This window comes from Anser anser (assembly GCF_964211835.1).
Source record: "Anser anser genome assembly, chromosome: 5".
NCBI classification, from domain to species: Eukaryota; Metazoa; Chordata; class Aves; order Anseriformes; family Anatidae; genus Anser; species Anser anser.
In genome coordinates this window covers 56,210,396-56,238,245 of record NC_139725.1, presented here as the reverse complement: position 1 = coordinate 56,238,245, position 27,850 = coordinate 56,210,396, and the positions used below count along the sequence as shown (strand labels likewise).

At 51.8% G+C, this 27,850-nt stretch overlaps 1 protein-coding gene across 4 annotated transcripts; it reads right to left on the bottom strand.

Moving 5' to 3' along the window:
* Positions 1-1,551: 1,551 nt before the first annotated feature.
* On the bottom strand, positions 1,552-25,923 carry EXOC3L4 (exocyst complex component 3 like 4). Of its 4 annotated transcripts, none has more exons than XM_083838895.1 (13): positions 25,439-25,533; positions 23,543-23,756; positions 21,677-22,078; positions 17,460-18,105; positions 14,901-15,018; positions 13,462-13,587; positions 12,289-12,389; positions 10,614-10,709; positions 8,416-8,530; positions 6,970-7,092; positions 6,194-6,346; positions 5,477-5,598; positions 1,552-3,785 (listed from the first exon to the last, which is right to left on the bottom strand). In XM_083838895.1, the coding sequence occupies exons 3-13, from the start codon at positions 22,032-22,034 to the stop codon at positions 3,620-3,622; spliced, it is 2,124 nt and encodes a 707-aa protein (XP_083695021.1). In that variant the 5' UTR covers positions 22,035-22,078; positions 23,543-23,756; positions 25,439-25,533; the 3' UTR covers positions 1,552-3,619. The 4 variants fall into 4 exon arrangements, with proteins under 4 accessions (XP_083695021.1, XP_083695020.1, XP_083695018.1 ...); XM_083838894.1 differs by having other exon boundaries at positions 23,543-23,823; positions 25,439-25,456; XM_083838892.1 differs by lacking the exon at positions 23,543-23,756 and having other exon boundaries at positions 25,439-25,923.
* Between the last annotated feature and the right edge of the window lie 1,927 nt (positions 25,924-27,850).

Below are 27,850 nucleotides of genomic sequence, written 5' to 3'. Positions count from 1 at the left end.
ATTTTTACCACACATTGGTTTACATCAGCCTTGACTTTTTCCCAATACTGTCTCGTAATTGTTAAAGTAAATACTTTAAATGCTACAGCAATCTGACTGATCTCTGGCACTTTTGGGGGGAGAGGTGTGCCAGTCCCAGCGCTAATTTTGTGTCATCATTAGCAGCCTTGCCTGAAAATGTCCCGAGGGATGGAAGCGCACAGTGGTGCTGAGCAGGGTGCTGCTGAGCCTGCCCAGACTGTGTTGTTCAGTCACACCAGCACACAGGGAACCCAGGTGACTGGCTTAGCAGCAGTGAATCCATCCATGACAAGGTTTCCTGGAGAAATTTACAAAACGCACAGGATAAATATTTGCCGAACACCAGCGCTTTGGTGAACCGAGATACAGAATTTCCAAAGTCATTAAGTCTAAAACTAATACAACTTTGCTTTTCAGTTACCCCTGATATAATAATGCTTTCTTCCCGGTCATGCTTGCTGGGTGGTGTTGGGTTCCATTTCCCTGCGTATGAAGTGGGTGTGATATGGCAATCCACCCCCCGATGCTCATCCTCAATACGTTAACCCGGCTGAGCTCCTTGCCAAAAGGCACCACCACACTGCGGGGAGCCAAACATCACGGTGCTGCTGCGCTGAAGGGCATTGCTGGAATATGTTGAGGCGTTACCTTTCACCGTGTTATCTTGGTTTATTCCCTCCTTGCTTGGCAGGAGCCGGATTTTCCCAGCCTGGCCTCACGGAGGCTGGCCTGTGATAAACCACAGCCTGATGGCCACCCCGGCTGCTGGCTCTGGTGCCTGGGACAGAGAGGACTGAAGGCACCTCTTTTCATCCCAAACCAGAAACAAACGGTATTACAAAAGAGCAAAGAGCTCCCAAACAAAAATATTTGTCACCACCCACACAGGGCTGTGAGTGTGCCAGATCTCTGCCTGAAATGCTGCATTAGATCCTGAGAAGCTAAACCTGGACAGAGATTGTCTCTTCTGATGCTTTTGAGGAAGTCTTGTTCACCTTTGGCACATGCAGGGCTGGAGTGAGCCGTGTCTCCCCAGGGCAGCGAATGCAGCTGCCTACTGGGGTGAGGAGAGGACTGACAGGGAAAACACAGGGCAACCACAGAGGGATTTAGCAGGGTAACAACTGAGCTCCTTGGCATTTTCATACAAGAGCAGTGTATTTCCCAATAAAAGCTCCAGGAGGCCTTTCTTCTGTTTTATTGGAATGTGAAATATGGTCCTAATGAAAAAGGGATGCTTTGCAGAACAGGGCTGGATAGCAGCAGCTTATTTCAGAAAGCGTAGACCAGACCGAGCATCCTTCTGCCTGGATATCCCCCCACCCCGTCCGCCCAGCAGCTCCCTCTCCTCTTGGGAACAGGGCAGAACCAAACCATACCAAACCATGGGCTCACCCCAGCAACATTTAGCCTTTGGCAGGTTTAATGCATGGAGGAAGCAGGCTGTGCTCCTGCGGCTTGCTCATCAGAAGCGTCCCGGGAGAGGCAGTGACAAAGTGCAGGTCACAGTGCCTGGCTTTCCTCTGAGACTTTAGGGTTGCAACTTGCCTTTATTAGAAAATGAGAGACGAGTTCCTGAGCTAATCCCAGGGCCAGCAGCTGGATTCTGAGAAAGGCAACAGCTTTGTGGAAAGACCTCCAGCAAAATAAGAAGGTTGAAAATCTTGTATACACCCAACGCCCTTGAGAAAGTTCCTGTGCCACAGCTGCCTTGCCCGAGGTGCTTGGACCGGAGAGGCACACAGGGCAGAGGGAAACTTCTGGTGGACAAAACCTCTCTAGATGTCCTCTGCAAAGGGCTTTCTTCCCTGGCTCTCCCTTGTGACCCACACGCAGAGGGCTCAGTCAAGCCTCTTTCTCTCCAAGGAGATGCTTACTGAACTGTAGCTTTCCTACTGGGCAAGTAAATGTGCAAATAAAGGAAGATATTTTCTCTGAAGCTATGGACAGCTGACACTTGCCCACAGAAGAGCTCTGCACATCTTCCAGGATATGATATATCACTTCTACAAATGATGTATCACCTCTACAAATGATATATCAGTTATCCTCCATAGCAAACACAGAGAGTCCCAAAGCTGAGGATTTGCAGGAATTGTCATGAGCTATGTAAAAAAATGATGAAGGGCAGAAACTTCCTCCCAGGATTTCCTGCCTCAGACTCACAATTTCTACCCAATTTTCAAAGCCGTCTTAAGAAAAACACCTCATCTTTCCTGCAAAGTTAGCAAGTCTGCCTTGGATTTTTTTTTTTCAAGTGATGACTGCAATTAAAGGTGCACTCTGAATCTCTTATCCATCAAAGCACATCCCTTGGCCTGTTATCAGGCCCGCTGCTCGCATGGGCTGAAGTTGATTCAGGTGAAAACAGGAGCAAGGGAAAAGAAAGAGGCTCAGTGCTGGTGATCTAATCTCCCAGTGTCTGCAGCAGACAAATTAGCGCTCAAGGCTATGCCCTGTCCACATTTATCACATTAATTGATAGATCATAAACATGTCTCCATACAGAGTCTTGGATTAAGTCCTGCAGAAGGCAACCTAAAGGACAAATTGGATTAAATAAAATCAGATTTGTATGGCTGTAGGCTTCTGGCTGTCTCTTTCATTCTGCCCTGCAGACGCTGTGTGTAATGCTTTGAGTCCTTCGCAGAATAAATCGGTGTCGGTGCACCCTGCTCAGAGGGGTGATGCTGGTCCATGCCAGGAAGGATCCCGTCTGTAGCACTATTCCTGTCCACCTCATGTGAAGCTCATACCACGGTCAGATTGTACCAGATTTGATAAAATACATTTGTACATGCAAGAAGACAGACTACAGGCAGGGTGGCCCTTTTTACCCCGGGGAAAGGAGGACACGCAGCCTCGCTCCACGTGGCATGTTTGACCGGGCACGTGCCCACACAGAGAGGGAGTGATGGCATGAACATGTCTTGGGTCCGACACGAGATTTGCAGTGAGGAGACTCTGCCGAAACACCAGAAGGGACAAGGGACACGGGGCCCATCCTGGAGGGCAGTGCTCCACGCACTGTGTGTGTCGGCAGCGGGGTCTGGTCACCCTCCAAGGCTGTGCTCCTCAGGCAGGTGGTGGTGTGTGGTGTCAGGTCACAACGTCACCCAGCTCGCGTCACGCTAGCGTGGGCAGCTTGTTCACGGGGCAGGATGTAAGGTTTGGGTGCTACCACATCCCTGCCCAAGCTCTGCTCCCGGGTTGCTCAGGGACACTAATTACAAAGGAGGCTGTTGCTCTCGTGCCGCTGTGTAATTAGGCGTCACACAGGCCAAGCCTTAATATAGCCCTGCGTGAACTCCTTTTGGTTCTCTCCTCTTCTCCAAAAAGAGACCCAAACTTGGACCAAACAAGCCTCCTAGCAGTAAAATCCGTATATTGAGTGCGGGGTGGACAGTGCTGCCAGGGGCCCTTGCAGGAGGTCAGGCTCTTGGAGCATCCATGGCTTTTGGTTTCGGAACCCAGGGCCCTTTTCCCACAGCGGTTCAAACGTTGTGTTTGCGGAGCCAGGAGGGGTAGCAGCTTTGGGATCACACTGGAGAGGCAGCGTAGGAGGAGGGAGGATGCTAGCTGCTGTGCTGGTCATGTTTCAGAAGCAGCTGATGACTGCCGACACATCGATTTCATCGAAGAGCGTGTTTTCACCCCTGCCGTTGGGGCACTCAGGTGCGCGGTGAAAGCTCTGCCGAAAAATCGCCGCTCTCCTGGTGTACCCCATGCCCCGCAGCATGAGGATGGCCAGGATGTGCTCCTTCCTGCAGAAATCAAGCAAAACCTCTCAGCCCTAAGGACCAAAGCCACCTCAGAGGTCAGTGACCACCGTGCCACGGCAGAGCGCCAGGGAGGTGTCCCCTTGCCGTGCTGGGGGACCGAGCATGGTGCCACCAGGACCCCCAGGATGAGGTCTGCATCCTCTGGTGCTCAGGGGAATTTCCCCCTCTGTCTCCTCCCACACGTGACGTCTTTTGAAAGCATTCCCAGGAGGCTGCAGACCTTTTATTTAATCATTATTTTGAGTTAAGCAATAGAAGTGCTAATATTTAGGAAGCTGACAAGCATTAATTAGATTACAGCTAGGAAAGTGAGTCTGGAAACATACCCTGTTCCAGTAAGCTCAGTATACACGGAATCAGAAACCTTTTCAAGAGCTCAGGGGAAGAATTAACAAAGGCACAAACAGGAAGATCTGGCTGGTTCTGCCCATTTTTCCAAATTTCATTGTTACAAATAATATTGCTCAATAATGGAAAGCCAGGAAATAAATCGACCAAAAGGACGAGCCTTAAAACCTGTCAGGGCTCTAAAGCTAATGATGAAAAAGTACCACAAATCACAAGCCTGTAAATGGCTTTTCTATCTGGAAAATTATTTTCAAATAGCTAATTCTGACCAGCCCTCATTTACCTTCCCATCCTTCCCAGAACAGGCACTGCCTGCTTTGTCAGCATACTTTGTCCACTGGCATTAAGGCATCTCTTTGCAGAACAGGTGTGTTCACCACAGAAATTACTTAGGTACAGGTTTCTGTTTCAAGTCCTCTCCCTGAATATCCCCACTCAGATAAGCTCCAGGCATACCTGATCCATTCAGGTCGAATCTATCTATGAAAAATGTTGACCCTCAGTTTTGGAGAGAGTGAAATAAACGTAATGTCATTTTTTTTCTGAATATTTGAGGGCCCACTTCAGTGTTTTGAGCAATCTGTTAAATTTATGGTTTAAACTGATTGCGTAAACATTATCCAGCAGGAACAGTGTAACCCAGTACAAGCACTTTGGCTCTTTTTCTGAAATGACTCTGTTGAAATGGATTTTCTTTCTAGCTGTAACAATCCTTCTCAACGGCTGCTAAAAGAGCTGTGGAAGAGGAGGTAACTTCTGATATGCCGCTGCCCATCCATGCACAGTGCTAGTGAGTTTGTTATCTTTTCCAGAAGTATTAAATTTTGCAGATGCTGCTTTGGAACAGCAAATGGAAAGTACAAAAGAAAGAATTTGCGGTTTGTTCCAAAACTTAGTGGTTGCGTTGAGCCCCTTTCAGGACCTGCAGATGAACTGTGTCAATGTCTAGATCACTTGGAGGTCTGGGAACAGGAGACAAACCGTTTGCAGCAAATTGGTGGGTTGCACAAATGCTGCCAAAAGCAACCTGGAGATTTGGAGTGCAACAAGATTCGCTTGGGGCGGTAAAATGAAAAGACGTTGAGGGAACTTGTGTGTATTATAAGATCTATCTGACAGGGGAAAGAAGAGAAGGGATACAGCCACCAGAAAGAAGAATAATGTGTGACTCTCCCTTTTGCTGGCAGCTTGGTTTCTAATTAGTTCTACAGCAGGAGAGAGATGCTGAGGAGCTTTGCCAAGGTGTGGGGTGAGCAGCCACTATTTGGGATGGAGCCCAGATCTTGGCTGCTGTGTGCAGCTCTGGCTGCTACCATTTCTCCTACCTGATGTCCGGGTAATCCTGACTCAGTTCCTTGACGTACTCCTTGATCCTGTCTTTTTTCTTCTCCCCAACGATATCGGCGATGTGATGTATGGCAGGAAGGAGCCAATCGGAGTCAGAGCCCTGTAAGTAAGGAGGTGCAAGGGGACATTGGTGGGAACATCTTTGTCACCACTGAGAGGGACCTGCCTTGGCCAGGAAACCACCCCAGTGGGATTTAACAGCCCCAGACACCCGACTTTCTGCAGAACCGGATGAATTCAACTTTGGTTTCCCTGAAAATCCCAGCCTGATGTTGCCTAGCCACAAACCTTGCAAAGAGCCACGAATTTCTCCCCATCACTCTCCTGTATGCAGGCTGTGCTGGGATGGACTCTCGCTGGTGTCACCCCCAGTGAGCTACCCAAGTGGCACCCCATGGCTAAGGGAACACGAACAAGGTGCCACAGGATGAGTGTCGTCCTACAGCACGAGAACCTGCCTGTGCCAAGCTTTGAGATCTGAGAGATAAGCTCAGAGTCACCTCCAGGATGGAAGCCCACGGTGCTGACCTGCAGCGACCACCTTGTTTGCTCTGGTTTAAGCTCTTTTATGTTTCGTGGGGCTTGCCCTCCATGAGAGCCTGATGTCTTGGTGTCTTGGTCCCCTGGGGGCAAGCAGGGACATGGTGCCTCTGGGAAACGGGCAGGCAGGGGATGCCAGGAGAGAGCTGACGTACCTGGTCGACGAGCACGTTATTAAGGATTTTGGCCTCCTGGTTCATCCTTTCGCTTACGTGCTGCCGTGTCTCCCTGTTCATCTTCCTCCTGGGTTTGATCACCTGAACAATGTATTCCCTCACCATGTACTTATGAACATGACGTAGAAGCTCCTGTTTTAAAAAAATGCAAACCTCATGTTTTTTCCGTGGTTCCTGTGCAAGGCAATGAGAGAAGGCAGGGGAACCCCTGGGTCTTCAGCAGCAGCTGAGGGGATACAGAAGATGCTCACAGCCCTGCCCTTGGCTGAAAGCTAAGGCAGTGCCCATGGGAATGCCATGGAAATACTCTTCACTCTGAAATGACCATGGTCATATGTTGGCAATTTGGCTCCTCTGTAGCAATGGGAGCTATTTAGGATTGTTTTAAAAGTAGTTTTGGATGATGCTTGCAGATTTTAAATGTAGAGCTGTTGTTACATTTATTTCACAACTGCACAGATGTGAAAGGGACATATGAAGGCATATAAGCCATGGAGTTACAGTGGTCAGTGCTAATATTCACCAATGTTTTTTGTTCCTCTTTAAAGAGATCAGTTCCCATATTTAAACCATAGAAAGGAAAGATATCGCACATTCTCACATGAATGTTGATCGCCAAGGTGCCCCGTATCAGCAGTTCCCACAGCTCTAAGCAGCCCCCGCTGCTGGGAAGAAGGCTGCAGGTCGGACTACAGCCTGCAAGAGAAAGCAGGACTCCCCAGCATTGCTGTGCCCAGTGTGGGATGAGCCAGTACCTGCCCCAGGGGCTGCCTTATGTGCTGCAGGTGCTTGGAGAACTGCGAGACCGCTGCAGCCAGTGAGTCCGGCTTTTCCGTTGCCAAAATCCAGTCCTTGGTCAGGATTTTCTTGAGGAGTGGCTGAAAGAAAACCAGCTCGCTGATGTCACCAGGAATATGCAGACTGGCTGATGCATGATGATGCTCTTGCCCTAGAGTTAACGTGCCTCCACAGTGAGCCATGGCTGCTAGTGGCTTCTGGTGGTACCCATAAAGTCCCCAATGGGCCAAGTTCAAATACCCCTTCCCTGGCACGTCCCCTTTGTGCTTTTCTCCACTTAGCTCTCAGGATCTCTGTCTTCAGACTTCCTGCTGGCAATCTTCTTCCCAATTATTTCCTGACTCGTGCCCTCCTGCTGTGCTCCCAGCGTGCTGAAAGGCTGCTCAGAAGTGCTGTGCCCTGGCACTCTCAGTTCTCACGGCATTTGCTCTCTTTTGAGAGAGCAAATTTGAGCTCTCATTTGAGCTCTCTTGCACAATGCCTTGGCTTGTCTCCTTCCTCGCCTGTCCCTAAGGCTCCGACATAAACCCTGCAGTCACTGGAAAGTCCCCTTGGCCAGACAGGCTTATCTTCAGTCAGAGGAGGGCTCTTGGTGTGTGACTGCCTTGGTTTCTGAAAGTTACACTTGGTGATTCGGAAAGTGAATTAAGATGAGTGGGAAGTGGTGGCACTAAAGGCTTAATTTCCCCAATCTCTCTTGTTATTCCAGCCAGAGCCAGTGGACCCCCAACCAGCTGAGAGCAGAAAGCCCCATCTACAGCAGCCAGGAAGCACAAACTGCATCGCAGCACCTTGCTTTTTAGGCCTCTTAACACAAGTTAGCCCAGAGCAGCAGAAACCAGAGCTCCATCATCTTCATGATGAAAGAATCATTTTTTTCTTCACCATGGAAACAGACTGGAAAAATCACGCCAACCAGAAAATATCCTGTCCTGTCTGAAGGGGCTGTGATGCATCTTTTAGGCAGAGGTTGATAACAGACCATGATAACAGATCTATGAATAAGTAAGTGTAAGACAAAGTCCTGACAAATTCTGATGTCCTGATAGAAGGAAAAATGCCCTGTTGGTGTTGCCCAGCTGACTTCCCCGGTGCTTCACTATGGGTAAAGTTCCCACTCTGCTTTGCCCCAAAAGCCGAAAGCCACTAAACACCCTTTTCTTTTGGTTGCTCTTGTACTGAACAAATATATACAGTCATAGTGAAAAGCTTCCAGGATACTGTAAGGGTTGCTCTGGGTAAAGGAGGATTTGTACAAGTCAGGCATGACACACTTTGGAGAGACCGTAGCATCGTTTGCTGCACAATGAGGTCCAGTTGGACAAACAATGAAAGGGCAAAGGCCCTCAGCTTCTGCACATACTCTTTATGTAGGGGGAATAGTGTGGCCGAGATCCTCTTACCTGTGTTTTTGTTCTCAATTTATTTAGAAACATGTTTCGGAAGTTCCTTGTCAGAGACACCAAAATCTTTTGCAGTTCTTCAGTGTTGACTTTAAACACTGTTTCCAAGCCTGACCTAAAAAGAATGTGAAACACCAGGGCTTTAATGTTAAAGTATAACCCATTACATTGCCTTCAGCCTTTTAGTCAGATCAGCATCTTCGGCATTTTTTTAACTTTCGTAACTCCTGCACTTCCTCTTGGAAACACTTCATGGGTCAGAATAATGGATCTTTTTGCACAATCTGAAAATTAATCACAAACGGATAACTGTACTTGAAAATCACCTATTTCCTCATCAGATGAGAGCTGTTCAAACATGCGGAGCCATCGCTCGGGCCTTTTCCTTTTCACTTGAGCAGCGCTTCTGATAAATGATCTCCAGCTACCTGAGCAAGCGCCGAGGGTCCCGGTGGAAGAGCGGCCGAGCTCCCCGTGCGGGGCCAGGCTGACTCACCCCACGCAGGGACTGGGACGGGGAACTACAGGGGGCGAAACCTGCGGAGGTTTCGAGGGAAAGTGTGTCATTTTGGGAGGCTTCACGCTGTCTGATGAGGAAGAAGGCACAAGTTCTGCGAGGTAAATGAGATCTTCAATGATATGTGTTGGCTCCGGGGGCATGGTGAGCCCCTGCCTTTCTCCTCGCTTTACATCGTTGTCCTGCTGTGACGCTCTCTATGGGAACTGAGGCGGCCCTGAAAAACTGCTCGTGATCCCCTGCATTGGATCATGAGTTTGCATGAAAAACCAGCCGAATTGAGGGGATGGGAGCCTCCTTCTCTGAGGACCCAGAGGCCGAGCATTTGTGCCCCTGGTTCTTGCTGTGCTGGGGCCCAGGCGGCCCGTGCTGGAGCTTGTGCTTCCAGGGGTCCTTCCCGGCGGTACTCCCACTAAATGCTTCTCCATGAAGCTTTGGGGTTTCAGAAACAGATATAGAAGGGCTTTATCGGGAAACCCCTACCCTGTATCACCTTTCCTGAGGAAAAGGAAAAGTTGACGATGAGAGAGCATTTCCCTGGGAAGCACCGTGCAGACGAGGGGTGTTTGCACACTCACGTCTGTTCCCACCCTGCAGAGAAATGGCCTGGCCCTCTCCCAGCTGAAAAGTTGACTACAAAAGACTTAACAGCAAACCCCTCTCCCCAAGCCGGGGGCTCAGTTCCGTAACTAAAGCTAAGTGCCTGAATTTTCCATCCTCCCTACAGCCAAGCTCTGCCCGGTGTCTCCTCATCGGCACTGCCCCCGATGCAGGCACGAAGCCAGCCCGTCACCTGCTGGCCCTGAATCCCACATCTCCCATCCCATCCCATCCCACCCCATCCCATCCCATCCCATCCCACCCCACCCCATCCCACCCCATCCCACCCCATCCCATCCCATCCCATCCCACCCCATCCCGTCCCATCCCATCCCATCCCATCCCATCCCATCCCATCCCATCCCATCCCATCCCATCCCATCCCACCCCATCCCATCCCATCCCGTCCCATCCCACCCCATCCCGTCCCATCCCATCCCATCCCATCCCACCCCATCCCACCCCATCCCATCCCATCCCATCCCACCCCATCCCATCCCACCCCTCCCAGCCCGGGGGAGGCAGGGCCGGGGGCTGGGCGCCGCCTGGAGCCGGCCGGCCGTACTGCGGGCTGCCGGGGGGGTTCCTCCAGCCTCAGGGCGCCTTGCTGGGGTTAGGCTACTTAACGCAAGAATTAAAACAAAATCAAAGCCAACCTCCTCCCCGCCATCCTCCTCCGAGGATAAAATGCTGAAAATGAGCCGAACAGGCAAGCGTCGGGTATCCCTGCTCTGCCTCTCCTGCCCGAAGGAGCTGTGCCTGCATCTCTTAGGGAACATCCCCCCCGTGAGGTGAAGGACGGGCGAGAGGCACCGCACCCCGTGCTGGTGGGGCTGGCCAGCGAGGTCATAAAGCTGGAGCACCCCGAGGCACCCCGGCTGCATGAGGGCTGACAAAGGAGCTCTGCCCTGCTCTTAGCCAAGGTCCCCCTGATCCACCTGCACCCCTGCCGTAGCTCCAGCCTGACCCTGCGATACCAAAGGACACCCTTTTCTGCTGACCCCATCCCTTGGGGGGCACCGCTCGGTCCTTCGCCACCCTGTGATGCCCTGGCTACATGGTGGGGGGACGGAGGACTTACACCAGGTGGTGGAAGCTGTTGATGTAGGCAGCGAAGTAGGGCACGAACACGGGGCTGTCGCGGGCTGCGTTCCACTCCATGAACTCCTCCCCGAACCTGCAGGAGAAACGCAAGGGATGCTATCCTCGGTGGGATCGGGGCTGAGCCAGGCGAGGAGTACGCGTGCTGGGTGTGCACAGGGTGTCAACACACGCTCCTTGCTGGCCCCATCTCTTTCCTCTGCGTATGCGGACATTTTTTTTATTCAGTTGTCTTAACATGCAAGTGCGTGAGAGGGGAATACATAGCAGATAATTACTGGTTTGGGGTGCGCTTGCCTGAATGCGTAAGCAGTGCAGATTTGGAGCGATTCCAAGGATCTCTGCACATGAGAGCTCCTGGGTGCAATTCCTGACTTTTCCTTCTGAAGGATTCTCTGCAGCTGGGATATGCAGGTCGATCTGCCCCATCCTTTCTCCGTCCTTTGGGGCAGTGTAAATCATGCTTAGGAAGCACCCTTTCCAACAGGAGCTGAACATGAACGAGGCAGCACACCTGCATTGCCCCCCTTTACTCTCAGCATGCTGTGCTGGGGGGGTCTGTTTTCTGCACCCCGCAGCTGTTAGGGCTTTGGCAGCCTGTCCGCAGCCAGGTCCCCATAATATGCAAGGGGCTGGGGCAGGATTCGTGTGGGCTCTCCACGTCTCCATTTCTTTGGCAGTCCAAAGCAACCTGCTCGGAGCAGCCTCAGCACTTGCTGCTTGCATTTGTTTAAGGAAAAGCTTCAGTTTTAGTGACCCTTTCATCTGGGAGCCTTTGCTGCCCCAGCTTGCACTTTACATCAATTTTGTTAAAAAGAAAAAAAATAAAGTAAAAAGAAAGGAACATCAGTAAGCACTACATTTCTTCTAAAAAAGCAGGCAGACTTCAAAGGCAAACAGCTGGTTTGAACTGCCCTGCTCACTCAAGGTACCAGAGACAAGTTGAGGTGGCTGGGAGATGAGGGTTTAAAAGGGAAAGCCTTGCCTTTAGCATATTTTGAAAGCTTGCCATGCCCCAGGTTCACGATTGAAGCAGGCAGCGCTTGGTCTCCCCCACACGCGCTCCGGCAAAGCGTCTATTAGCAAACTACCCACTCAGCGCCTGCTGGAGGTGTGAAACTCCAAAGGTTAATGCAAAATTATTTTTAGGCTCGCTTGGAGTTGATTCATGCTGAACGTCCTTTCTTCCCTGCTCCGGTGAGTGGCTGCAGCCCCCCCAAAACACCCCTCCCTCCCCCAGTGCAGAGGGGCAGGCATAGCTGTGCCAAGGGGATGGGGTGGCTTCATCTGCCAGCAAAAACCTTCCCTGGGAGCATCCCCAGGACCATAACTTGGGGACTACACTCGTGTCTAATGTGGCAAGGGTCCTGGGTAGGTGGGACCACGCTCCCTTTCCAGGCTGAAGCTCTGGCCTCGGATTTTGGGACTCACAAGAGTCCCATCTTGGTCTGTTTATGACTCCCCTCCCAGTTGTTTTGCAGCTTGCTCATTACTGGGCTTATTGTGATCTCTATTTCTCCTAGGAACAGGCCCGTGCCTGCTCTGTGCCAGCATTTGGCCCAGTGCATGGACCTTTTTTTTTTATTATTATTTTATTTTTTTTTACCAATCTGGTACTCATTTGGAAGGAATGCACTGCCCAGAGTGGTGATGACCTTGGTATGAATTCGTGCAATTCAGCCAGGCACAGCTCAAGTGTTTTTGCTCTCAGGCTTTTGCTGATGGCTCCAGAAATCTTCATGTGCTCCCCAATGATCTAGAAAAGGGCAAGAAGAAGTTCCAGTGAACGGCACAGGCACGGAAGGGACGTCCTTTGCAAGGATCTCATGCAGCTTTGGTTAATAAAAATGTTAACAGCTAGCCTAACAGAGGGGAAAGCAGCCGACTTGGTGCCAGGCAGTCTTCATTATCCCCTGGCAGTTTCAGAAATAATAATCCATAACGGGCCGAGAGGCACAAACTGGTTTTTGTGTGCGGGCTGCAGCTCCCTGGTGCCACCTGGATCCTTTAGGGGGGGTTGCAGCAGGGACCAAAGCCCAGCACAGCACCCAGGGGAGCCAGGCCGTGCCCACTCGCTGCTCCAGCCCTTCCTAATTCCCACTGCGCCGGCTTTGCCTGCCTCGCTGGAGCTGGGCTGTGGCCCTGCTTGGGTGCTTTCTGATCATTTTTCCCCCTCTGATCCAGCTCAGAGCTGCCTTCCCGGTGACCGAACAGCGTGCAGCAGTCTGCCGTGGAAATGAGTCACGGCAGCAGGCAAAAGTCTTTCATTTTCTTGCTGGCTTTCGTTCTCTCTCTTTCACTCTCTCTTTATTTTAAGGTGTTATTTAATTGAAATGACTCAACCCTTTGAAAAGCAAGGAGAATGAATCCCAGCCCCTCCTGGATTTATTACCCCGTGGTCCCTAACGCTAGCAGGAGCTTTTGTTTTCTCGTGCTGTTTAAATTGGAGTGGCTGTCACTGCCTATGGCCCCTGCGCGGCTGCCGCAGCCACGGGACAAAGTCGCCCTTTCAGTGCAGGGGCTTTTCTACCAACCCTTTTCTTTCCACCTTTCTTTGCCCCCTCTTTCTTCTTTCCAATCAAAGAGGTTTAAGAACTTTCAAATCAGCTGCCTATTATGCCGCTGACACAATTGACAGCGGGTTTAATTTGCAGCTAGGAGGCAAGCCGTAGAGCTAAAAGTTGTAATAAGCGGCGTTTTCGGCTGCAATGCGTTCTGCGGGCGCGTGACTCGCACACGTTACGGCAGGAGGCAGTGCCGGGGGGCACTGGCTCCGCTCCCCCGGGAGCCCCGGAGCACCCAGCGCCCTGCCCGAGCTCGCCAAGTACCGTTTGTATGTCGAAGGAGAGCGAGGAGTGGTACAGGTTGTCCTCCACCTCTGGGTGAACCTCCTTCTCCCACTTCTCCATCACCTCCAGTCTCAGGATGTTTCCGAAATAGCTCTTGATTTTCCCCTAAATGTTAAACGTAGGAAGGAAGCACGCAGCTCAGGGGATAAAGGCAAGCACGGGTGAAGCAGCCGGTGGGGATGTGGGGATGGGCAGAGCTGGGGGTTCACAGGACCTCGTCCCCCACCAGGGCACTGGTGACGGAGGGGATTGACGTAGTGCAAGGCTGTCCCGAGCCCTGTGCTCCCCCAGGGCTTCTCCCTCCCTCTGGGCTCCCCCCATGACTGCTTTTGCAGGAGGAAAACAAGGGCCCCCAGCACCTTTTCTCGCCCAAAGCTGCAAGCGCAGAGCTGGCATAATGACGTTTTGCTTAATTGGCACACGTGAGATGCACATGTGCAGGGCAAAAAGATAAGGGGACTCAAAGGTCTTGCTCCAGATCCTGTCAATGTGCTCTGGTAAAACTGGGAAGAAAAACCCCGGGCACAGGGTACTTCCAAACTGAGGGGCAACAGCTCCCCTGGCAGGGAAATGCGTGCTATTCCTCTGCAGGAAAGGTATGTGATCCTCCAGATCATTTACTTAGGGCAGCGGTATTTTCTTGACCAAACACAGACTGCCTGCCATAGCCGCAGCTCAGTTAGCTGTTTTACAGCTCGTTGCAAAGTCCTCCTCCAGCATGTGCTGTGCACAAGGTCAGGATGAACGACCAGACCGGTCCTTTCTGGCTGCACGGCACTTGTGTAAGTGGTCAGCCCTGGCTGATAACTCAGGGTTGCTGCTGGTGAAACAAAACAGCCCTTGCCAGCACGGTGGAACAATATTGATCTTATCTATCTGGGTACCTTGAGCTCACCTGGAGAAACTGCTGGAATGAAAAACGTTTTAAAAATGGTTTGCAAGAAGATGTCTGAGCCCACCAAGGAGCTTCCTAGAAGGCGCTGGACCACAGGGACCTCTCCTGGTGGCAACGTGCCCAGAGTTGCCTGTAGCACCCCTTGTGTTTCAGCGGTGCTGGGGGAACTCACATGCCGTAAAAGCAGCAGCCGACATTTCTGTACGTCTGGCTTGGCAATGCTTTTCATCTGATGAAGCACAGCCACGAATTTGCGGTGTGCCCCCACCATGCTCTGTGGGTCTGGTACCATCACGCTGGACCCATGTGCCTGCCATCATCCAGGCTCTGCCCTAACGTTTAGGTGGCTTGCTTTGGTCCCAGCATTGGTCTTAAGGACTTTTTTGCTTTTTATTAAAAGGTTTTTCTGTGTGGTGCTGAGGGGACACCACACCATCATACAGCAAGGAGAAACATCTGCCTGGGAGGCCGGAGTCCCCATCCCCTCCTGAGAGGCCCATGAGGACAAGGTCTCAAATCCTACCTTCACAGAAGTGATGTAGTCATTTTTCAGTCTGTCCCAATCCGCCGGTGTGAGCAGCAGGGACAGGTTTTCTGTCTTAACTTCTGGTTTGAGATCAGGGTGACCAAGAAAGAGTTCACTGGAAAGATTAAATGAACAAATGACGCTGCTTCAGAGCATGAGTAAACCAATGGAATATTCATGGGGCATGAGCTGCGTAGTTATTAAGCCATGAGAAATATACTTAGAGCTTAAATTGTGATGCTTGTTTTCAAGCTTTAACAAGAAAATCTTTCCTCACTATTCAAAATCCTAATTATTCAAAATCAAAATGATCTAAGGTTCCAGCCCACCTTAGAAATCATGAGACTTCTGAGTTGTTTGGACACGAACAGTGCTATGAGAATTTACTTTTTTTAAAATAAACAACATGAAGCTGATTCATTTGACTATGAGCTTGTGCAGTGCCTTTTGGGGTGATTCCTGCAGCAGCCCGCTGTGTGCTGCAGCTGATGTCCCCGGCGTCCCATCACAGCAGATGCCAGCCTGTCATTTTTCCCCGTATGTGACCAAAACCAAGGGGAGGTGGCAGAGCAGGGCTGGCGGCAAAGGGCAGCCTCTGGAAAGCCCTCGCATGCCCAGGATGTGGGCAATCTCAGTACCACGTGTCTTCCGCATAAGGCGGCGGTGGGTGGACATTGAGCTATGGTTTCTGAGTCCAAAGTGTGCCCAGCTGGCACGTGGCTTGGCCGCTCGCTTTCATCTGGATTGGCATCAGCAGGGCCAGCTGATGAGCGGGAGGCAGCGCCTGCCTTCCTGCCTGCATGGCAAGAAGCCTGCTATGAGCCCCTACAGCTGAATGTGCTGCCCCTGCGACCTGCCAGCAGACCACAGAGGCTTTGCATCTTTCACCGTGATGAATGTGGGGAGAAGGAAGAAAATATTCAGGAACTCGATTAATGTGGGGCATAAATTGCAAGCAGTCACCCGTTTAACAAATAAGAGAGGTGCAAAGGCAGAGCCCTATACACTGCCTGTTACTTGCTTGACCACCAGAAAGGGTTCCCATAGCCTTCTTTCTTTTTTTCCATTTATTTGAACTGTAGCAACAATAATGAGCTTGGGCCAGGCAATTTCTCCTGTTTTGGGATGGGCCCCAAAAGAGGATGGAGTTCCTTTAGAATGAGAAAGTAAATGGGAACTATCCAACACAGCAAAGGGACTGCAAGCAGTGCCCAAATCTTCCGCAAGCTCTCAACAAGCCTTTTCACAGCAAGATGGAAAAATATGAGGAGGGCACTTTTCTGGGGTGCAGAACCTGGCTGCTGATGCTCTTTTCTTCCCCCACTCCTGCAAGGGTTGTTCCCATAGTGATCCTGCCATAGCGCTGCTCAGCCAGTGCCCTGCTGCTGAAGGGGTCACACATCATAAATGGGGTTTTAGGAGCAAATGGGAAAGTTCAGAAAAGAAATCTGCTGAGGGCTATTCAAAGCAAAGACCACCTGCGGTGCAAATGTTCCTGAGACAAAACCTCCTGTAGGGTAGGGGTGCTCTGGCTAAGTGCCACTGCTGCTTGCCCTGCTCCACCTCTCTTCCCTCACTGTCCGGTTTTGTTCACTGACACAAAAAGGCAGGGGTCCTGCCTTTACTCCCCTTTTCATTTGTTTGAGGTGTGCCCATTGGTTTGTGCTTGTCCCACCCCCAGGCACCTGGTTAGGGCCATTCCTGGTGACCAGCTGGAAGCAGACACTGGGGTGTCGGTGACTCTCTGAGCCTGGGGTGATGGGCTGTGGTCTGGGCCAGTGAACAACTGAGGACATGCAATGCCGTGAACTTCTGTGGGTACCTGTCCTAGATATCTCCTCCGGCTTTAAAAGGAGGCAATGTCCAACAGCACAGCTTTTACTGCTCTTGTAAAGAATTCCTGCCTTTACCCCACAAACCCAGGGTGCCCTAAGGACTGTGTTTGATATGTCTATGCAGCTCCCAGAATATTTTAGTCACCACTGAAGTACAGGGACCTTTAGGAGGTCCCCAAATCATGGGCCTCCCATCCAACTAGTGGACACATCTGAGCCACAGCCTTTGTTTGAATGTGTCTAATTCCACACAGTGATATCTTGGCACCTCCTCAAGATGAACATGACCCCAGAGCATAGGGGTGAGGTGGAGTGCTTCCAAATGCATCACAGTTTTAATTAAACAGGAAGAAGGCCGAGCTCCCCCGCAGGTCCCTCCCTGTGCCTGGAAAAGTCACCGAGCAGCTGCTGGACGTGGCAAAACATTTCCAGAAAGGGAGGAGGTTTATCAGAGCTGCAAGGGGGAGCTTCCTGCTCTGTGAGACCAGCGACTTGGAGAGGGAGGGGGAAGCAGGGAAACAGAGCTCTGCGAAAAGCAGCGAGCGTTTTATCCACAAACCTTTGTCCCCGTCTTTGGTAGATCAGATATCTGGTTCTACTGTACAAGCAATTATCTCTCTGCTTGCTCAGGAAACTGAAAACAGCTATGTGGTCTTGAAGCAACCCCGCTGCCCTGCTGCTCTCCGGGGAGGCTGAGGCAGGGGTGATGGCAGCAGCTTACCTGCGGTAGGTGTTGGCCACCCAGTCGAGCAAGGAGTAGAGCTCGTTGAACTCCAGCACCTGCTGGGAGAGATCCTGCAAGTGCGAGGCAATGGCCTTGTGGAAAGCCTCCACGTAGATGTCACACACCTGGTACTCCTCTGGGTAGCACTTTTTTACTGACAACTTGATCTTCAGCAAGTCTTCGCTCAGGTGTTTCTGGAGGAAACACAAGTGGAGGTCAAGCCAGGAGCTCTCTTCTTCCTTAGAGGCCATGGGTACCCTCAGGACTCTCTTTCTGGCGCTCTCGTTGATAGCTTCCCTCCACTCCTCCCTCCACCTTCTGGGGGAGCCGAGCAAGTCCAACCCAGGAGCACTGCCCGCGTTGGGGTGCGCTGCCTCTTCACGGGCAATTAAAGTCACCAGGGAGGCCAGCGTGGCCTCCTCGACAGTGGGATGCTCCAGCGTTCCCACCACGATGGACTGGATCATGCTCTTGATGGAGTTGTAAAGCAAATCCACGTCCTTGGTTTTCCTCACAAACTCCTGGGGGTTGTCCTTGTATTTGTCCGCATCCCGCTCGGCTATCGTCTCGTCTTCCATGTACTTGATGCTTGCAAATGCTTCCAGAAGCTTCTGATTCTGAATCAGCTCGTTTATCTCCATTACTGCAGGAAGGAGGGGGAAAGGGGTCAGGATGAAGCAGGTGTTAGGCGACGGACAGGCGACTAGCAAAATGGGATATCCCAGAGGAAGACGAGCAGGACTGCTCTGGGGAACCAGATCCCAGCGGTGGGACTGCTCCCTCCTCGAGAGGAAAGAATCACTTCACAGTGATTGCAAAGTCAGTCAAATATCTCTAAACCACTGGTTTCAGACATGGGAAATGCCAAAAAACCTCATCATAGCCCTGCAGGAGAACCACAAGCAGTGGCTAACGAGGCTGCACAGGGGGCACTGCGATCTCAGGGTGTATAAGACCACCTCAGGCTCTGCCCCTCTGCTGATTTGGAGCCAAAGTGGGACTGGCAGTGGGGACAGTTCTTGATACACCCTCCCAGCAATCCTGCTAGCAGAGGCACTCTTGTTTCCCAGCATATCAAGACCCTGTCCTGGGGGAAGCTCCTGATATTTTGGGAATATCTCAGTTAAGATGTAACCTTGGGCTAACCCCGGCCTCCCCTCCTGTCCTGATTTTGTGTCTTCCACAATATCTAGGTTTTCCTGAGAGACAACCCTGACTGACATCATGGCTAAACTGCCTCCTGCGTTTCTGAGAGCTGAGCGAAATGCTAACACATCCTGCAGAGCTTGTCGCTCGTGATTTGCATTGCGAGGACTCCTTGAGACACAGGGACCGAGGTAACAAGCCAGAGACCGGCCCATCTGCGGCTCGCTGACTTTTCCAGCCTGTGCATTACACAGCAGATGGCTTCTGAGAGATGCCCCTTACCCTTTCCAGACTTTTAGATATTCTGTCAATACCTGTGGTCTTCAGCCACTCAAAATAAAATGGGATCAGAGGGCCAGGAGCCACAATCTCAGCTGTATGTTTTTTGCAATCTGCCATAACCCTCTGAGCAGGGAGACGGAGAAGGGTCGCTGGGATGGTGCCCAGGCACCTCCTTGCAACAGTGAGCATGGCATAAAGGGGCCATGGGAGGGCTTGGGAAGGAGGAAGAGGTGGGAACAGAACGGCAGCCTGTGCCCCAGGAAGCCCGAGGAGTGGCAGAAATGCAGCTCCAGGGGAGCCAGCAGGAGGAGATGAGAAACAGCAGAGTATGCCTGGTATGCAGAGGTTGCCCTCCTGAAGCAGTGCAGGGGGGGACCTGGCCAGGGATAGATCTCCTCTGCCTCCCACCAGCAGCGTTTGTTTCCCTGGAGGTGAGCACTGCTGTCCCTGGGTGGCCTGGGGAGGCTGTGTGCTTTGAGAGGGGCATCCCAGCGTGTGGGTGCGTCCTCCTGCAGCTCAGGCTGTTCCACATCTCTTTGGCTTTTGGAAGCTGCTACCAGTGCTGGCTGGTGTTGGCTGAGGCTGGAGGAAAAACATCAAATACTGGTTGCCCCAAAGTGCCTGAGGGCTTTTGGGTTTTCCATTTATTTTTGAAAAGCTTACCTGAGCAAGGGCCACGACCCATCTGCCAGCAACGCAAGAGGTGCTGGCCGTGGGCTGGGGAGATCCAAGAGCACTGCGGAGAGGCCATGGGAAGCCCCCACCGCCTCCAACATCATAACAGGTGCTCTGCACGGGAGATCCCACCGAGATGCTGGGCACAAGGCAAATTTGAGAGAGGAGGAGGGAAATGCTGTTATTTAGGCATGTGCGGCCACTGCTTTTGCTGTGCACACGTATAAAGTGAGATGGAGAAATTGAAGAGCACTCAAAGAAGAGATGAAGGACTGGCTCATAATCCATAATTTACACCCCAGGGCCTTTCTGCACACAGATTTTATACCAAATGCACCAAATAACCCGCACAGTGTGGAGCTATCTGCATGAAGACAGAACACACCGAATAACCCAACTGCTGCTTACAGTACATGGAGCTCTGAGTGCCTGTATGGAGCTGCTGCTGCTTTTGGACTCAGAAGGAAGATTGTGCCAATTAACTTAGCTTCTTCTATATAAATTAATATAAAACCTGTGTTTGCACAAGTTCTTGCAGAGAGAGACTAGAGGAATACATTTTGTTCTGTTTATCAAAGTGAGAAAACACCATTTAATCACCATCTAGGATAATTATTCAGGGAGGTGATGTTGGGTGCTAAATGGATCTTTAATTTAGCACTACAAGATCAGCCAGCTGGTAATTGGAGGAAGACAATTGAAAGGCAATTAACCATTATGCAGCTTAATGGTGCACATGGTGGAGTCTCCATCACTTTCCATATTTATCTCAGGATGGGACGCGTTTCTGACAGAGCTGCTCTAGTCCAGGCCAATCACGAGTTATTGGGCACAGGACGGGTCTTATTTGTGCAGTTCCTCAACGTGTGGATTGCAGGACTTGAAAGGGTTTTTGCAGGGTAACATTTCCTGTAACACCTCCTCTGTGACCCTTCGGGAACAGACTGGCACAGCTTATGAGGTGGGCCCGGATCCAGCTCACCAGCCTCACCATGTATCAGAGCAAAGCAGTAAATAACTCCATGGCACTGCAGAGCACGCTGTAGCAGTGAGACAACTGCAGCCCTTCTGTCTGATACCCGTGGTATCTGATGTGGTAGGACAAGAATTTATTTCTAGAAATTTAGGCTGAGGAAAGGTCAACCTGTGTTGACCCACCTCAGTCTATCTTCTGGATGTACTGATGTATCTCTGCCTTGGAAATGTGGAAGAGAACAGTGCAAAAGATAAAAGTCATTGCAGTCTATCCACGCTCGGGGAATCAAAATTTGACCAAGACCTGTCTATGTAATGCTGACAAAATGCATAAGAGAAACCAGCCTGGGGAAAACAAACCAAGCACACGCTTGCAGCACCACAGTTGTGAGAATAGATGGAAAGTCAGCATAAGGGAGCAAAAACCTCTGTGAAAGTCCCTTTGCAAAGCTGTAAGATTGAGAACCAAGGTGGAGGTGCCAGCCCAGACCACATCCAAACCATCTTTTTTCCCACTACAGAGGAAGGAGCCTTTCCTCCCAGCCCCAACTGGACTAACCAACAGCACTTGTTGCTGAAGTGCTCTGCATTCAGCGAGAGTGGAAAATCTGGGGTCTGCGAATGTGGCTGACTCACTGCATTTCTCATGGCCAGCCACATGTGCCTCTCATCCAAATATTTTATTTTAGGACTTTACTTAATGGGACTATTTATCAAAGCCTTGCAGTAACCAATCGAGTGCAGGCTGGGGATCATCAGTCTGAGAGCTGACGAGCAGAAATTATCCAAAAGTGCAACGCAGGCAACAGTGTAGGAAGAGCCCACACGGTGCTTGTAGATGCTGTCAGACAAGCAGTTCCCAAACCGTGCTCGGCAGATTGGTGACTGATATGTGTGGTGCGTGCTATGGCCACTGACACGTGAACCAACGGGTTGGTGCACTGATCCTACAAAGGTGGTTGGTAAGGTTATCACAGCACAGTGGAGGCTGCAGGTGACCTGCCCCGATGAGTTTGTGCAAGGGGCAATGGTTATCCCTACCCCATAATGGGGTACCTCTTTCTTTAGCATCTCTGTAGGGCCCAAGACTTGCAAAGTGTAAGTTGCTTGAAGGTTACATATATTTTGCTTCTTACCTGAAAGAGGCTTTCCTTCAATGGGCTCCGTTTCTATTGTATCAACGACCTCCTCCAAATCGTTAGGGACTGTGGTTTTTTTCTCTTCATAGCTCTTGGAGGACAGAAAAGAAAGTCTTTTTTTCCTCAAAGTGCCAGTGCCTTCCTGTTCTTTCTCTTTCTTCAGGTTTTGTTTGGATTTCCGGATGCTTAGCATTGTTTTAAGACCTCTTTCAAAGAGTCCTATGTTCTCCTCGTGCAAAGTCGGGCTGCCCAGTTCTGGAGCGACCTCCATCTCCTTCCCTTCACTCTTTGTTGGAGAGGCTGGTTCAGAACCAGCTGATTCTGTTGTTGGACTCAATTTCATTTTTATACTCATCTTGTCTTTCAACAACAGGTTTTCCAAAAAGTAGGGAGTATTCACTGAAATACACAAAACCACAGAGTGAGATGAGAAGATCCTAGTGGCCTAGCGGCCTAGTGATGTTTCCGACGTTTGTCCTGGACTGGAAAATCTGGTCCATACCTGATTCAAGGACATGGAAAGTGGTTCTAGCCTGTCACCACCAAAACAGTCTCTCTACCCACATTGTGCGCGTGCTGGCCTGCTTGTAGCCCTGCAAGGCTCCAGCTAACTCCTTAGATCAGGCACGTGGCAGCTATTCCTCCAGCACCAAGCAATCGCTGAATGCCAAGGATGCCGAAAGCTGCTAGGCATACCATTTCAGCTGGTAACAAGGCACGTTTTCACTTCCCCTCTTCCAGGTGGATTTCCAGCCCCGTAGGCTGTGTCTCAGTGGGGTATTCCCACTTTCCGACGTGGATGTGGCAAGTGTGGGCCGTGCAGCTGCTCCTGCCCTGCTGGAGCCCCAGCTGGCTGCTGCTGGGGGTGCCCAGGGCGACGCGCTGCCCTGGGGAAGGGGGCTGAGTGGATCGCCCCTCTCTGCTCCTGCCCCTTCCATCCCAACCACCGCAAGCTCGCCTCCCCAGATCGTCATGGTTACAGCACAGGAGGCTGTACAATGCCCTGAAGGTTCACATCACTCATCTGCCTCGCGTGGTGCTGAGGCTGGGTATCTCAGCCGAGCTCCTGCTTGAGCTGAGGGGGGTGATCTGGGGTGCTGTGCCTCCTGGAGCCCAGGGCACCCAGATCTCAGCAGAAATACCCCTGCAAGTGCTCCTGGGCAGCAGTGGCACCCCTGCACTTGCTTGGCTCCCACCCTGCAGCAGACAGACCAGCTCCTCTCTGCCCGCTGAGGGCTGCCTGGGAAGGGGCGGTGGGGGAGGCTGTGTCCTCCTTTCCATCCCCGTCTGCCACCAGGTCACCAGCCAGCACGGCCAGGCCACGGGGACGTTGTGCACTGCAGGTCTGAGGATGGGAAATGCCACGTTCCCCCGGAGCAGACTCAAGCAATCAGTTTAAATCATCAGAAGCAGCTATGCTTTGAGGTCACCTTGGCCTGTCTCAGGTCTGTCAAGCTCACAGGAGCCAGAGATTGAAATACGATTACAGAGAACAGACCTGCTGGGACTCTGAAAATACTTCTCAGCCCTTCCTGATCCTAGCCTGGCCAGATTTCCACTCCCTTGTGCGCAATTATTGCCCAGGTTATGAGCTGCAAGGTCTGCATCTTCCCGCGGGCGGGCTGAGCTCCTGGCACAGCGGGGCTTGGACCCTGCCTCGATCCTCCTTCGGAGGAAATGTTTGGTCAGGGGAGGGAAGAAGGGAGGGAGGGGGTGTACCCCATTCCCAGGGGTTCAGCGGGAAGGGAACTGAATTCCTGGCTCACACCCTGCGTCGTGGACCAGCAGCAGTGGAAGGGGCAGGGAGACAGGGCAGCGGGACCTAGAGCAAACCCATGGGCAAGGGAAGGGAGGGATACACACCCCGGCACCGATCCTCTCCGCTGGGACAACCTGGATGCAGTCCACGGCTCCGTGCAGGGGATGTGTGGATGGACGGGCTGGCTGTCAGGGCGGGCTCATCTGCCTCCACCTGCCTGCGTGGCCGGGGGGCTCCCTGCGGGCACGGCGCCTCTCTCCATCGGGCTCTGCCCTCTGCAGAAGGGCTCCTGGAGGTGGTAGGAAGTCCTGGCCCCTCCTGCCCAGAGCCTCCGTCAGCTTCACCTGCTTGCTCCCCGGGAGAGACTCAAGCTTTCACTGTTTCACTTTCATTTGATGGGAATTAAAAAGAAAAGGAAAGGAAGGGGCAGAAATCCTCCAGGGTTAATATTTACCCTAGGGGTGGGGAGGGCAAGGCAGCCTCTGTGCTGAAGGTGAAACAGGGATTGAACGGGGCAGGGGGGGAGCAGGAATCCGGCCCCTGGCCCTGCCCTCAGCGGGGCGAAACCCTGTGGGGTTGGGGTGCGAGGGCTCAAAACCTGGTGCGTGGGCATGGCTGCCCATTTCGCCTTGTTCTGGCCCATTTCTGGAGGTCACAGTCGGCCCCAAGTAATGATTGACAGGCGTGGGTGAGGGCCCGGGAGTGCTGTGACCCTTGGTTATATATTTCTAGGTTCGCCCCCTGCTCCTGCCTTGCCGTGGGCCCTTATTTCCATGGGGATGCTGGCACTGGTTCTTCCTTCCCGGCAGCATTTGGGCACGTCAGAGGGAGCTCAACATGACGCGACAAGGACGTGAGGGTGTCTGGGGTTTTCAGCTGCATTAAACAGCCTCGGGGCTTGCCACTGAGCGGTGGAGGTGAACTCCTAACCTCATCCGCACAGCCCAGCACTGAGCTTTTCGTCCTCAGCCCCTTCGAAGCCCCGTGTAAGCAGGAGGTGGTCCTGCTGTGCTGGGGAAAGCTGCGAGGGGCGACACTTCTGCTCTGGCACGGTGACCATGGGGACAAAGGGAGGCAGCTGTTTGAACAGCGCATGCCCGAGTGTGGAAAGCCCCTTCTGACACAGAGTCCACACATCTTTTCATCCAGGTTGGTGATTTCTTACCCTGCCAGGCTCTTACAGGGTGCCGCTTTGCACAGGCAGGTTTGCTCCCACCAGCGTGCAGCCCCTGCTTGTGGGGCAGGACCTCCCCAGGAGCTGCCAGCTACCCCAAAACACATCCAGCAGCAGGACCTGCAGGGCTGCTGCTGAACCCAGCCCTGGGGAGATCAGCAGCCTTGTTTTAGCTCAGCCTGCTCCCCACGGCTCTCTGCAATGCTCTGACCGCTGCTGGCTGCTCCTGGGCATGCCCTCAGGGCAGCACTGACTCCAAGTCTGCCCCAGAAGCTCGTGAGATTTTAAAAATTTACAGTGTTATGGATTTGTTTGCCATTTTCCTTCGATTTTGCTGAAGGGTAATAACCCTCAAGCTATCTGTGAGGGGTCATTTTCTTTAAAAAGGAAATCTCAAGGTCTCCCTGTGCCAGGAAGGGGCTTCAAAGAACAAAAGTGCTCATTGTCATGAAGTTTGATGAAATGGTGAAGCTGGGTAGTGCTGTAATACATGTAACCCTTCCTACTCTCCCTAGCCCCTGGAGAGTGAAGTCTTCAAGAAGTCCTGCTCCCTTACAAGCCACCCTTAGCAGCCCTTCTTTATCAGCAGGATGTTTTTCTTGGCCGAGAAACACTGGTGAGCATTCAGAGGACTTTGCACTAAAACCCTTGTGGTCCTTGGTGCCATGAGCACCACATCCCAGCTGTCCCCAGAGAGCTGTGGGCCAGCCCTGCCAGGCATCGTCGCGACCTTGTGAGGCTATTCCTTCCCTCCCAGCCCCCTGAGGCTAACCCACAGCCGTGCTCTTAGCTCAAAGTGAACTGGGAAAGGAAAGAAAATACTCACAGAGGATGTCCAGCAGTGCTTTGGGATGTCTCCTGCTCAGCCTCTGCTGAGCCACCCCCTGGCACAGCAGCGGCCACGTGGCGTCCTGGTTGTTCAGCCCTGCCATCAGCAGGAACGCGTGTTCCCAACAAGATTTTGCCATCTGGAGGAAGCTTTGTGAAATTACCTTCCACCCAGCAGCACCAGCCTGGTTTTCTTCCCGGCCCTCAGGCACAGCGGTGAGAACGGATTAACCTGAGCGTGGGTGCTGCCAGCCTGGTGGACCAGGCGAGGCTGGGACCTTCCCATCAGGACGAGTCAACAGGGAGAAGAAAACAGAAAAACAGGCAAAAAAGGGTTGGGAAATAAGGAAGAAAGAGCCCAGTAAATTCAGCTGACAACACCAGGTGCCGCAGGGCTGTGGGATTTTGTGGCAAGCAATTCCTGCAATTCAGTAGCCAATTCTTGTAAACTATGGATCAAGGAGAGATTTGCAGCCTGGCTTTAATGGAAAACCAGGTTTGTTCTCAGCTGCTTGGCTGTGTGAACCTGGCTCTTTTTTTCTGATTCCTAATGCACCATGCAGTGGTATTTATATAAATGGTATATATATATATATTGTATATGGTGTGTATATATATATATATGGTATATATATATGGTGCATATATATATGGTGTATATATATCTATATATGGTATATATACATGGTATATATGGTATTTAAATTTATAGTGTTTTCACTCTACCTTACAAAGATCAGCCCAATTAGTACTGGGTGCTAATGGTGAGGAGGTGCTGAGGTCCCGATGCCCGGCTGATGGGGATGCAGAGGTGGTGGGGGAAATCTAGGCACGAAGTAAAGCTTAGGAAATGACATCCGAGCACGGTGTCCCCAAATACCTGGATATTTCTGGAAATGGTGGCAGAGGAGGGAGCCAGCGCAGGACTGGGGCAGAGCGAAGGCTCTCTGTGTGCTCCCTGCAAGGCTTTGCACGCACAGCCCGAGCTCCCACTTCACAGGCTCTCGAGCACTTCTGGCTCTCCCCTCGCAAAGTATGGTGCCATCGCAAAAAGTGACAACCGAGCCGGCCTCGGGGGTTTCCATGGCGACCCAGCCTGATTACCCATCCGATTTTCTCAGTCGGAGAGAAAAGCGATTTTTCTTTTTGCCTCCTTGAGGTGAATCCGTGCTTGTGAATCCCTGGTGAATCCCTGGTTCCCAGGCAAGTGCTCTTGCATCCCCACTACCCCTGGGCTCCTGTGCCCGCACCTTGGCTGCGCCGCCCTCTCCCAGGGGGAGATCCCATACAGGATCACAAGCAGAGCCCTTTGTGCCTGCCAACAGCACCAAAATCTCCCCAAAATGCGAGGTCAGCTCCTCCCCATGTGCTGCTTCATCCCTTCTTCCAGCACAGCTCAGGTCAGGGCTCTGTAGCTGGGGGGAACTTCACTGACCATGCACCTGAAGCCCTTCCCTTGGTGTTTATTAGCAGAGTGGGGCCAGCACAAGAGGTCTGGTCACCTCACGCATGACTGCTGTAACACCCTTTTCCCTCCCATCCATAGCATTTGGAGTTTCTTCAGGTGCTAATGTGCCAACGCGTCCAAGAAATGTGCCCAACTGAAGCTGCAGGAATCTCCCATTTGCTGGCGTTCCTGAGTGCCCTGTCCAAGTGGTACAACCCCAATCCTTTTACCCTTGGTGAGCTTTGAGTCTTGCAGCAGCAAAGTCCTCCTGTACCCACTCATGCTTCTCCACGTGGCTCTTTCAAAGAGTTCTGCAAAGTTTCAGGTGCATACAGGTGACCATAAGCAGAGCTGGAGAGGAACAGAGGTTTGGAAGCGTGTCTGAGCAGTGTGATTCAGGTGGGGGCTCCTGCCCTGGCTGCACTGAGCCCTTTAGGGTGCCCCGGGATCCTCTTGCTCCAGCACCACAGCTGAAGAGGAGGCACAGGGTCCCTCTCCCTCCTCCTCCTCCTCTGCTGGAGCTTGCAGCTCTCTGCCCAGGTATGTGTGCCCGATGCCCTGGCCCCCAGGTTTATTTTGTCCTTGCTTTGGCTCAATCTGGGTTTAAGGACTGCACCCAAAGCAGGGTCAAATTTCCCTTAAAGAGGCTAAAAGGCACAAAAGGTATTGGAGGTGGGAGAGCAAGTGTGAAGACACATTTAGACATAAAATACAGCTTACAAGCATATGGAAGCCTCAGTTCCTTAAGAAATGATGTTGAAAACTAGAAACACTTCCTACATTTCCCTTCCCTCTGCTTTTTAAGGCTCCCAGACTCACAGGTCACATTGCTGCGCTTCTCCCTGGAAGTGTGGAGTTATTCAGGAGGGAAAGCTCATGGCTTTATCCCATCGGCTTCCTCCCAGAGCTGGAACTTGGGAAAAAAAGAAGCCCTAACCCACTGCAGGAGTCATGGTAAGCACC

Excerpts from the sequence above, each read along its gene's own strand:
- EXOC3L4 (XM_083838892.1), bottom strand. The coding sequence starts at position 25,580 with ATGGCAAAATCTTGTTGGGAACACGCGTTCCTGCTGATGGCAGGGCTG. Across the intron at positions 13,588-14,900 it reads ACTACATCACTTCTGTGAAG|GGGAAAATCAAGAGCTATTT; the intron begins GTAGGATTTGAG and ends TTTAACATTTAG. Across the intron at positions 10,710-12,288 it reads TTGCACGAATTCATACCAAG|GTTCGGGGAGGAGTTCATGG; the intron begins GTCATCACCACT and ends TTTCTCCTGCAG.